This window comes from Metopolophium dirhodum, chromosome 8, assembly GCF_019925205.1.
Source record: "Metopolophium dirhodum isolate CAU chromosome 8, ASM1992520v1, whole genome shotgun sequence".
Classification (NCBI taxonomy): domain Eukaryota; kingdom Metazoa; phylum Arthropoda; class Insecta; order Hemiptera; family Aphididae; genus Metopolophium; species Metopolophium dirhodum.
The window spans coordinates 3392609-3404398 of NC_083567.1; the positions used below are offsets into that span (position 1 = coordinate 3392609).

At 33.4% G+C, this 11790-nt stretch overlaps 1 protein-coding gene across 2 annotated transcripts; it reads right to left on the reverse strand.

Moving 5' to 3' along the window:
• Positions 1-1149: 1149 nt before the first annotated feature.
• On the reverse strand, positions 1150-11414 carry LOC132950408 (radial spoke head protein 3 homolog B). Of its 2 annotated transcripts, XM_061021844.1 has the most exons (9): positions 10738-11414; positions 7071-7152; positions 6910-6960; positions 6507-6677; positions 4327-4452; positions 4010-4213; positions 3176-3332; positions 3014-3094; positions 1150-2347 (listed from the first exon to the last, which is right to left on the reverse strand). In XM_061021844.1, exons 1-9 carry the CDS (start codon positions 11223-11225, stop codon positions 2178-2180), a joined length of 1530 nt encoding a protein of 509 aa, XP_060877827.1. In that variant the 5' UTR covers positions 11226-11414; the 3' UTR covers positions 1150-2177. The 2 variants fall into 2 exon arrangements, with proteins under 2 accessions (XP_060877827.1, XP_060877828.1); XM_061021845.1 differs by lacking the exon at positions 6910-6960.
• Positions 11415-11790: the final 376 nt, after the last annotated feature.

The following is an 11790-nucleotide window of genomic DNA, read 5'->3' on the forward strand; positions in this document are numbered from 1 at the left end:
CTTACATTTTTTTTAAAATTTAACTTAGCTCCTTTATCTAATATTTGATTTTTTACTAAATATCAATTTTTTATTCAACAGGTTTTTTTATCATATTTAGGTTTTTTAAATAAAAGTTTTTTTCTACTTCGGTTTTTTAATTTAACCAACCTTTTTTTTTTGAAATTAGATTTCATTTAATATCAATTTTTATTTAGCTGATTTTTTATTCTATTTTAATTTTTTTATCCTATTAAGATATCGTTTTAATTTAACTAGGATTTTTTTATTAATTTTGGACTAATTTCTTTTTGGGAATAAATTAGGGAGACATGACAAATTTTAAACTCATGCTTATAAATACTTACAAATTTCGCAGGACGATTTAGAACAGTCAAAGTTCAAAAAGCTCGATAAGACACGGCAAACTTCTTTTTGGGGATAACTAATGGAGGGATTAGTTGTTACAGATGCTTACAAATTGTCAACGACATTTTGGCATAGTCAAAAAATTTGAAATGCCATAACCGCCAAGTTTCGCGGAAGGTAGCCGTGATATAAACTTTTGAGGACAATTGAAAACGGCCGTACTTATAAGTTACCAATTTGTGCTTACATAGTTAGAAATGACTTACAAATTTTTTACAAGGTTTGGGGCCAAGATGTTTGCATCGTGCAGCCAACTTCACGGACCTGTATATTAGGTTTAGGTAGGACAACACTCGAAGGACGCGGTGTTTAGGACGATATGCATATACATTATATAACATGATATTTTTGCAAAGCCAGACACGTCCTGTTATTATCAATTTGTCAATGTCAAATATATTACGAGAGGGTATCATAGTGATAATAATATTAATATTTCTCGGATGCAGTTACGGCGGTGTTAATTTAGATGTATTAGATATGGATTTTCTATTATGTATTTTGCGAGCCGACGCCTGCCAACAGCTGCTTTTTGCGGGACCCCACAAACAATAATTGGGGGAAAAAAATGGAAACAAGAAATAATAACCCTCTTTCCAAATTTATGGATTTACGTAGACCGCACAATACTTGTTCTTAATCGTGATTTAATAAGCGCTGCACGGCGTCCACAGTCAAATATGATATGCCCTCCCCCCCAGAATGCGCACATGAAAAATCACTGTTTTTTAGTATGTTTTTTTTATTATATAATATAATATATATATTCAAAAATACATAGACTTTTGATACGACTCAACAAATTTGTAATAATAATAATAATAATAATAATAATAATAATTAATCACATAATATAATAATATATTTAGCAGTACGTTATTTTTTTCAATCTATATAATATGTAGTATGTAATATGTATATATTATAACGATATAACAACGTATCATATTTTGATTGAAGCTCATCGTCTCGGTGTTTATCTATTAATAGTATACGTTTATTGATTTCTAAAACTACACAACAACGAATATTATATTGTAATATTCAAAAATATTTAGTTTCCTCCACTTCTTGTTTGGTTCAAAATATGTTTGCTACCCACTTAGTAATTGTATAGGTATAGGTGCGCGTTTACACTGAGTTGTTCGTAGGTTTTTAAAAATTTTAAATCGGGGCGAGAGAAAAACTAATCAGGTATTATATTTCATTGCTTTCATCATAATTTAAACTATTATAAACTGTCGCGAAGAAAAATATGTATAATATAGGTAGTATTTATATTTATGTTTATTTATATTTATAGATACCTACTCTATTGGTGTACAATCACTTTAGAATTTAAACTGTTAAAAAAATGTTTTTTTTCTAGAAATTCAAGTATTACAATTTTCGGATTTCATGATGTTGAAACTTATTACGCCTGACTTGGTGGATAAGGATTTATGATGACCACAGTAACAACGAAGAAGTCTTTATACTTGGTGGTCAACACCAATCAAATTTGTACTTAAATGTTTGTTTAACAGAGTGTATCTTAACATTCAGTGCTTCACTGTCTCATACGTATAGGGCATACCTATATTGTAATATTTAATTTTGTTCCTATATTATACGATTATATTAAATTGTATATTTTTATAATATGTAAGACACATGTATAACACCTATCGATATTTGTCCAAATACATTCTGTGCCGTATGAAGTGGGAAAAATTCGTAGAAACTTTATTTTTCCTCTTAACGAAACGCTCTTAAGTATTAACTAATTTCTAGCTATCTTTAGCAGCTTTTGTCGAGCTATCTGATTCAATTTTTTTGTCAGATTCTAATGTTATCGATTCGATTTCTTTAAATAGTTCTTCGGGTCGTTCAATATCCTTCACGTCAGTAGTTTCGTTGTATGAATCCAAACGACGACTTATTAAATCGTGAATCATACCTAAGAACAAATAATAATAATTTTTATTAAACTTGTCAGAAATAATGTTATAAGAAATTCACATAATTTTTGTTTTATTACAAGTCTAAAAAACGTTCATCATAAATGTGCAATAGTCAACGATTCCAAATACAACAATAGAAAAATTTATTATCCTATAGGTATAAGATTTAAGACAACGATTGTGATTTAGACTAAAAACATATTAACTGCCTTAGGGTACCTTAAGTAATTGGTGTACAATTTAAAAACCGATTAAACAATTTTTGGAGTTATAAGTTATATTTTTTCTTTTTCTACATTTAAAAGTCTACCGGGGGTTTATGGTTTGCGAACTTTGTGATGTCAGTTGTTGGGGTTTGAGTTAAAATCGTTAACAGCTGCTGTGTAGCGCTTGTGCCGAATTATTTAATATAATAATACTAATAATGATTGTTTAAACTTTCAAGACTTCATTATAAGTCATTATAATACTTCGAAACCCCAAAAAATTGCACGACATTCACGTTTTTATCGAGCATAATAAAGTTTTAAACAACCAACCAAATCAAGAATGACGTGATATAAGTACGCGCGTATTGTTTCACCAAAACAATGTTTTTACGCGTTCACAATATTATATCATATTATTATGGTTCGGCTTTGTTAAAAAGTCATAAGTCATACTTTTCAAAATTTCGTCGCTCTCGGCGTGTTTCGTTTTATCAGCTTGCAGTTCTTCCGTCAGCCATGCCACGAATTCTGGACCTGTCGGCGATGATACAGAATATATAGTAGTAAATATAGTATTCAAGACTGAAGTTTGTGGTAGGAATAATGCGTTCTTACTTTCTAATTTATTTCCAGTCGTGGTTGTGAGTCCTTTTTCACTCAGATCGTCAAGTACTTTGGGCAACAAATCAGTCACACGGTCCGAAGTCAACGTCGAGGAGATTCGTTGTTTTTCTCTTTCATCGCCTTCGTCGAACATTTTCGTGTGTTCAGCCTGCAATAAATTAATATCATATTGTCATATTGGTATTGATATGATAATCAAAGCGTATTATGATTAGATAAATAATAACTTATATATGTATAAAAAAAACACTTTTGGTAGGTAATACTCTTTTAAACTAAGTGTAAGTAAATCTTGTTCTTAATAAAACCTGCATGTATATGTATATTATATTTAATTTGTATAATCGAGTTTAAAACAAGTTCAATATTAGGTATACTTTATTTTTGGACAGCCGATACATTTTATCTGCGTAATTCGATGCAGGATTTAAATTAAACTTCTATATAGTCGACAGAATCAAAAGTATAATTAAAAATGCCTCTATTTTTGATAAAAAAATAATATTGTATTCTAAATTATATGCATTTAAGACTGTAGTCTAAAAATATTATATAATAGGTATTTAATAATATTTTAAAACTGTGAATGACTCGTATATACATAGGTACGTACACACATATATACATAAATATTATATATATTAAATATATATATACCTAAAGAGTACACATACATTTTAATATATAATATAGACATATTATAATTATATGACAATATGAACTGTTATTTTGCGTGAGTCGCATTCCCGTCGAACACCGTGTCATAAATAATGATTCAATATTTATTTATTTTTTACTACAGATAGAAACAAATCGGAAACTCACGATAACTTGTTTCAGCCTTTCGTCTTGGTATTGAAGTCTCTTCATTTCTATCTCCTCGACTTTGCGCCTCATGCACAGCGCCCTTTGTTGCCGGGCCCTCGTCTCCAGCTCGTCTTCGTAGAGCACTTCTTGCATGGCTGTTCTGAAGGCGTCAGATATTAGAGCTTCAGCTATCGGCGTCACCTCGGTGTCGAAGTCGAATAACTAAAAAAAAACAACAAAAACACGTCGTACGGAAAGCGCAACGACGGTCATTCCTCGGGTCACATATTGTTTGTTTTTTTTTTACCCGAACCGCGGTCCGGCAACGGACTTACATCTTTGTCGTCTACTTGGGTAGAAGCGTCGGTGCCAGCGGACGTCCCAGTTCCCGGATTCGAGAACATCTCTTGATCGAATTCAGTCTGCGCCCCGAACGTCTGGGATACTGGATAATCGTACAACTGTAGAGTTCAATAAATCATATTAATTATTATTCCCTGGGCGAATCACGTTATCATTGCAATCATAATAATATTGTTATGGACATGACAAAATATTATATAGGTTTGTCAGCTGCGACATTGTGATACACTCATTATCCTCCACTTTTTACCGTGTGTTACGTTCTCCATTGGTTAAAGCATGGGAGAACCTATAACGCATAGAAAAAAGTGAGAATGCGCAAACGATATTCAAACACGTCGTATTGTCGCTGACATACCTATCTATATTTTGTCACGGTTATAGGTACCTTCTACCTAGGTAGGTGGTTTACTTTAAGTTTCAACGTGCATGACAGACATCGATACACGTTACCGTAATAATTATTTTATAGAATTATTCTCCGTGTACCAGAACGCATGTTTGATATCAAAATGGAGTGTAATACCGTTATAATACTATGGTTTTTATGCGAATAAATGTTTATTGATTTTGACGAAATACTATTTATCATATTATTTATTTATTATTATTTATTTATTGTTTATTGTTTATTAAACGCCGAAACGGCAATTTTACATATTATTACAAGTAGGTATGGTATAAGTACAGTAAGGTAGAATACATAAATAATTGATTAGGTACATAAATAATTTAGATAAAAGTATAAATATTTCAGAGTATACATGTTATAATATAGATAAATAGTATAATTATAAAGGTAGAAGTATAATTAGTATTTTAGTATATAGTATACTATCCGTATTATCTACACGGAAAATCTTAAGGTGAAGAAAAGTTAAGCAATTAATTATTTTTAAGTTTATTAACTTCGTAAGTTCTTTTTAATTCTACAATTAGTATTGTTGACTATTTATTGTCCATTTATTCATAGCAATAACGTATCGCTCTTTTTAGTTCGTTTGCAAAATAATATTATGTACGTTAAGTTTAGGTAAATCATGTTGGTACACATCTGTTGCTATATCTATAACTGTGATCAAAATTTACAATTAATAAAATATTAATTTGTTTAATCACACCGTACACGATGATTTGAGTGAATATAGTAAGCGTAAAGTAAACAAATTTATTTGTTGTTTTAATAATTTAGTAGACACTACCCACTGTGCTTTTTAGGTTACAGAACATTGTTGCGATGTATGATATAAGTTTCAATGCTAACATCGCACCTCGACGTTACCAAAACATCGTGTTAACGGTTTAGTTTTACAAATATATTAAGTTTACATAAAAACATCCCAGAAATGTTGACGTTCCAACATTTCTGAAATAAGTTGCTGTAACAGTACAACAACAGCGTAGTGATGTGATGGAAAACGATTTATATTTTTAATAATAATAAATATATTATAATAACAAATTAATTCAATTATTATTTATAAATAGACAGATATAGTGGTATTTTTATATATATTTTTATCTATAACCCACGTTTGCCGCTATAGAGCGGCTAGCTAACCCACCCACCGGCCATCAGTCACCACACATAATATTTTTAACACTGTGTTATTGCCAAGGCTGAGCATTAACGAGTTAAAAAGTTAAGTTAAAAAGTTAATTTTATTTTAAGTTTTAACTTAACTAGTTACCTTTGCCTTTTCATTAACTTAACTGTTAACTAACCAAATTTCTTTCTTAATTAACGTGAAATTAACGAGTTAATTTTTCATTTTAAGAAGTAAGTTAAGTTAATTTATTTTGTTTTTAATTTTATAATATTTCACTATTTCAGTCTATTTCGTTTTTATGTCAAAAAATATGTATCGTAAATTGTTTAAAGTTAAAATTTATATAATTTGAATCTTACTTATATAGAAATACTGTATGCAGTATTAACACTATATCCTATAATTTAGTTTTGGGTTGGCTAGACTAACTTGATTAAACCACTACAGTGCAATAAAACGGAATACTGCAAGGATGCATTTTTAAACGAAATCGTTGGTTATATACTTATACGGAACTTAACGAACTTGATTTAATTTTTTTCCGCAATAAGAACTTTTGGTATAAAAACACAAACATTTAAATGTAATTTTACAATGCTTACTTCTTCTAGATGTACATCGGTTTGGATGTCCACGTTCTGTCGGCCCCTGGGAAGTTTCGGCGCTCCCAGGTGTAATCGCATAGCCCTGGTCTGGTAGTCTATGGCTTTTTTCCTGGCCATGGCCCGTCGACGAGCTTCCGCTTCCCGTGCAGCGGGTGACTCTTTACCCATCTGTGGAATAATAATATCATAGATTTCAAACGCCGTTTGATATTTAATAAAACCTTTAGATAATAATATGTAATGTAGCAATAGCAAAAAGTGAGCTAATGTCAATTCCACAGCGTTTTCAAAAGCCAAAATATAACGTTACATGAAATAATCAAAATATAAAAAAAATAAATGATCAACCAAAAATGAAAACGAAAAATCTGTAGCGCATGCGTGTAAGCAAGACGCTCACCTCCGACGACAACTGTTTAGCATACCCAAAATATGGGTTCCATTTTGGACGCTAAATAGTTTTAATAATATTATATTATAATATGTTTTATCATGTAGAACAAAATCATGTTCTATAAATAAGACGTGATGTCCAAAAAAAAAAAAACGTGTAACACTTACGAACGATTTTTTTGCAAAATTACTGCCTCTGACCACCCGTTTGTCATGCATGATGTTCGTGTAACCCATTTGTTTGCACATACTGTAAATAATAATAATAATAAAAAAAAAAAATTTAAAAGAAAAAATACATAATTTACACGTCGTTTTGACCCAAATTCAAGTTCTCGAAGAATTGATTGAGCAAATGGGGTGTGCAGGATTGTCGAGAGGACGAGCGAATGTTTTATGGTTTGTAAAAAAAAAGGTATGAATATTTAACGACCGGTTCGCGTGCTAGGTTAGTAAGACATAAGTCAACTTGGGTGTTTTTAAACTATTATTTTTTCTACAAGAATTAAGAATTTACGGCCCTAAATAAACGTAATAAACTTGTACAACGTTATAACTAACTATGAAATAGAAAAAAAATGAAGGTTTTATTTTATGTAAACGAGTCAAAATAATAGTTTTCTATAAATTTCACAGGTGTCGTGATAATACCAATAAGAATATTATCTCTTTGATATTGTTAACGAGTTTTACGCAAAGGCTCTATACATCGTAAACAGGAGGGACTCGAGCCTTACCGAAAAGAACCGAAATCAGTGGGATGTTTTTATAATCATGGAGATCGTTTTTGAAATCGTTTTAAGGTGGAGGATTTTTCGATTCTGAAAACTAGCCAGTTCTCATCGGAAAAACTAAATACATATTTTTATATTCATCGATTTTCCTTAGGAAATACCATCGAATTAAACTTTACACTACCTATACCTATTTCGATTTAAATATTTGATGATAAAAATTATAAATTTTACTTTTGCCACCGAAATAATCATATAATATTACGCTTCTTGTACTAATATTATCTTTTGATGTATTAACTATTGTCAAAAGGACATCATATATTATTTTAATAGAGTTATGATAGACATCTACTTAAATCGTATAATTGTATGCATTCACATTATTTTATTTATATTATATTAACAATAGCCGTTACCAAAATAATTACTATAGCGCCCATTATTGATTTTTTACGACGTTAGTACAATTAAATACATTTATAAATCGTTATCATAATGGAATCTATTTTATACATTATATTTTGTAGGTATTGCCCGCTTTTATACAACTCAGAAGGGTATAAACCTTGTATTTTTGGTCACTCCACTCGAGCAAATTTATGTCTAGATATCAATCTTAAATTGTACTACTCGTTAAAGTCGTTACAGATAAGTATGCATGTATGCATAGAGCGTATAAATTTGCTTCTAAAAATAATTCTAAAAAGGATATTATCCTTAACGGTCAAGGGTCACGGTCATTGGTCACGGTAAAGTTGATTATCCTGTGGTAATGTGGTACCTATATTGTATATACTATAATATACTTATGATTGTATGAATATCAATATTATCTGATTTACAACTAATTTTAGATACTTTATAGTAATATTAGGTACTCACTGTTATGGACATATTATATAAAATCACGTTTTTTTTTTATAGTAATTATTGAGGACCACTTAAGTGCAAATTTCAAATAATATACTAATTACGAACGACGCATTTACATACGATCACCCAAGTTGCTCATGTAAATTTAATTATTTTATCCATTTATTTCTGTAAATTTCCAGTAAATACATAGGTATTGATAAACCTATAGTAGCTAATAATTTTACAAATTACACAGAATGTGATGTATTTAGTATAATATGTTTTAAATTATAACTACAGTGATACACTATAGTGATTTCCGGATATAGTGATCAAAATACTCTCGGACGGATGTGATCATTATAAGCGGCGACCACTGTACCAGCGATTAATTATGTTGATACTTCATTTTTCACCGCATTTTAATATCCATATAAGTTAAGTATTGATTTTATACCGATTATTTATAAATACTAGAAAATTGTAATTCTTTGAGTGTGTTGTAAACAGTTAAATAGTTTTAAGACAGAAGTGAAATGGCTCAGACATTTGTAAGGGTAGTGAGTTGGGTCACGGAAGTCAATATAATATCATCGACTCTATATAATATGCAACATACATAGTCCACTCAAAACCGTACGGTAATATGCATACACAAGTTGATTTCCAACACATTTTATAAGGTATAGAGAGATATATAATTGTTTATTTTACCCACTCACTTACTGATATCTAGGTTTCATAACCTTTTTTGTAATCAATGTTTCAGCAGTATTGAATCGCTTTATTCTACAAACACAAATTAATCTAATTCAATTCGTTCACAAATACCTGATAAAATTAATAAGGTGAATTCGTCCAATACATTAACAATAAATCACTATGTTTAATGTTTATCTAATGCTTAACAATAGAACACTACAATATTTACTACACAATCAATCTTGTTTAAAAGGTGTGTGCATCTGAGATTCTTCTCATAGTAAACCCGAGACTGTCGTTTATAATTTTTTAGTTATTACCACACAGACTCGTGAGTTGTTGTACTCATAAGCATAATCGTAAAATGACGGAACGTCTGGGACGTGAAATCTATTTTAATGATCTACCTTTTCCACATAGGTAATAGTCATATAATTTTATTATTTAAATGGGCAGGTACCTACTAATATAAGATGTTGACAGCCATCGGCGCAGAGCGTTTATTTTTTTACCCCCTCGAAATGAAAATGTCTTAAATCCGAGTATACATGCTACTCCGAGTCACTTAAGTCACCTATGCCCCAAACGTTTTTCCTGAAGCAACCGTCCTTGCAGCGGATCTAAGAAACTATATAGATACCATAAATATGCAGCTACAACGACATACTGCCGGTTAGGAAAATCCTCAGAGTGACAAAACACGCGTGGATGAGACGGTCCGCGTTTCAAGTTAGACGTTATTGTAAATGTCAATTCACGTGTGAGCTGCAGAAAGGGCTTATGTGGCTGTACATTAATTTCGGAGTTAAATGTGGAGTAAACGTATATAGCTAATATCATCCACATGTTAGGGTATGGGACTTTAATTGTTGGTGGTCTTCAACAATATCTGGGTAGAATATTGTTACGTCGAGTACTGCTCAGGACAAGTGGCGAAAACTAAATATTATTTTTTTTTAAATAGGTCGTCGGAATCTCGACATCTCGTATGAAGTATAGTTGTCCCAAAACTCCCGTATTGTCAAGAGTACTACCATGGCCAATCGATGTACAATTAAATGTGGTGTATTCAACAGTAATTCATAACTTCATATAAGTAAATTCCAATTAAAGTGTATATGAATTGAACGGGACAAATTGTTTGCGCAGTTTAATTTTTCAAATAGTCAATTTTTTGTATACCGCCGGTAATGTAAAAACAATATATTGAAATTTGGCAAATATTTAACATGTATTCGAGTATAGCAGGTTAATTTTTTTTTATTTATACGTAATTACAGTTAGGAGGTATGTACCTAATTAAAAAACCGATCGAATTCGTCTAAAATATCAACTTCGACCGTCACTACAAGGATTTTCTCGTGAGGTTCGCAGAAAACAAAATAAACTGACAACTCACTCACTCGAGGATCCTCTCCAGGACCCTGGGTACCTCTACATATTTGGCCGACGAAGAGGTATTATTCTCGCAAAAAATCGTCAGGGTGACTCTCGGAAAACACCACCACCGGTGACATACCAATATTATATATTATACTCACTCGGGTTGCCCGTCGGTTTTCCGGCAAGAATAAGAGACTGTGCACCGTTGGTGTTGCCTGTCGTGGAGTACGCGCGGCTTGCTCGAGTACGAGTAGTATCGGTCCGAGTCGACGCCGGACTGAGACGAACGGTCGTCGAGCCCGAGCAGGGCGGCTAGGTCGGGCGGCGGGTCCAGGAAAATGCCCGTTTTCACTGTGGTCACGAAAACGGGTTTCCTGGACGAGCGCTGCTTGACGCCGTCGCCGGGGTGCCGCTGCTGCAGCTTTTTGAGCTTCGAGTCCAGGGACCGGGCAAAGTGTCGCGGGTCCCGGTCGCGTGGGTGCTGATCCCGGTGATCTTGGCGATCTCGGTGACCATGGTGATCGCGGTGACGGCGACGGCTGCGGTGGTCGTGTTGATGGTCGTCGTCGTCGATGACCGTGAACGACGACGAAGTCGTGCGATCGTCTCCGCCGCTGCCGTCGGTACCGCTGTTGTTCTCCCGCATGCCGACTTGTTTTTCCGGTCAGTCAACAACCGGAAACAACGTCGGGACGGACTTCCGGCAGTGAACCGCCGCGGCGACGACGGCGACGACGAAGACGACGACGACGACACCTGACAAACGCGACGGCCATCGGGTCGAACGGCACTGAATTTACTGGCCGGCGACGACGACGATGACGACGACGACTCGTGTGCGTGCGACCGTGTGCGTGTAAGCGAGTCAAGTGTGTGTGCGTGTGTACGACTCGGCGTGGGTGTGCGACGTGGGCAAAGGGGTTTCGGGCTCGAGAGAGCTACGCACGCGCTCGCCGCTGACCACACGCGCGCGCGGGTCAGTGGCTCGGCGCCGCGTCCGCGATGAAATAATAATAATAATAAAATATATATTTTTTTAAAAAAACGAACGCTGTACAGCTGTACAATGACCGACTGCGGTATTTGACGAGACCTATTATACAGGGCGACCGCGAAACCGCTCGACCGGTGTTCTCATCAGACGTTGGTAGCGAAAAGGAAATGAAAACTATCAAAAAACTAAAAACTGGATACCATTATTATTGCTCTTA

Bases quoted from the DNA above. Each gene is read 5' to 3' on its own strand.
- LOC132950408 (XM_061021844.1), bottom strand. From the start codon at position 11,225: ATGCGGGAGAACAACAGCGGTACCGACGGCAGCGGCGGAGACGATCGC. The intron at 4,214-4,326 runs GTAAGTCCGTTG...GTTTTTTTTTAG, and splicing joins CCCAAGTAGACGACAAAGAT to TTATTCGACTTCGACACCGA. The intron at 2,348-3,013 runs GTATGACTTATG...ATTTGTTCTTAG, and splicing joins GAGCGACGAAATTTTGAAAA to GTATGATTCACGATTTAATA.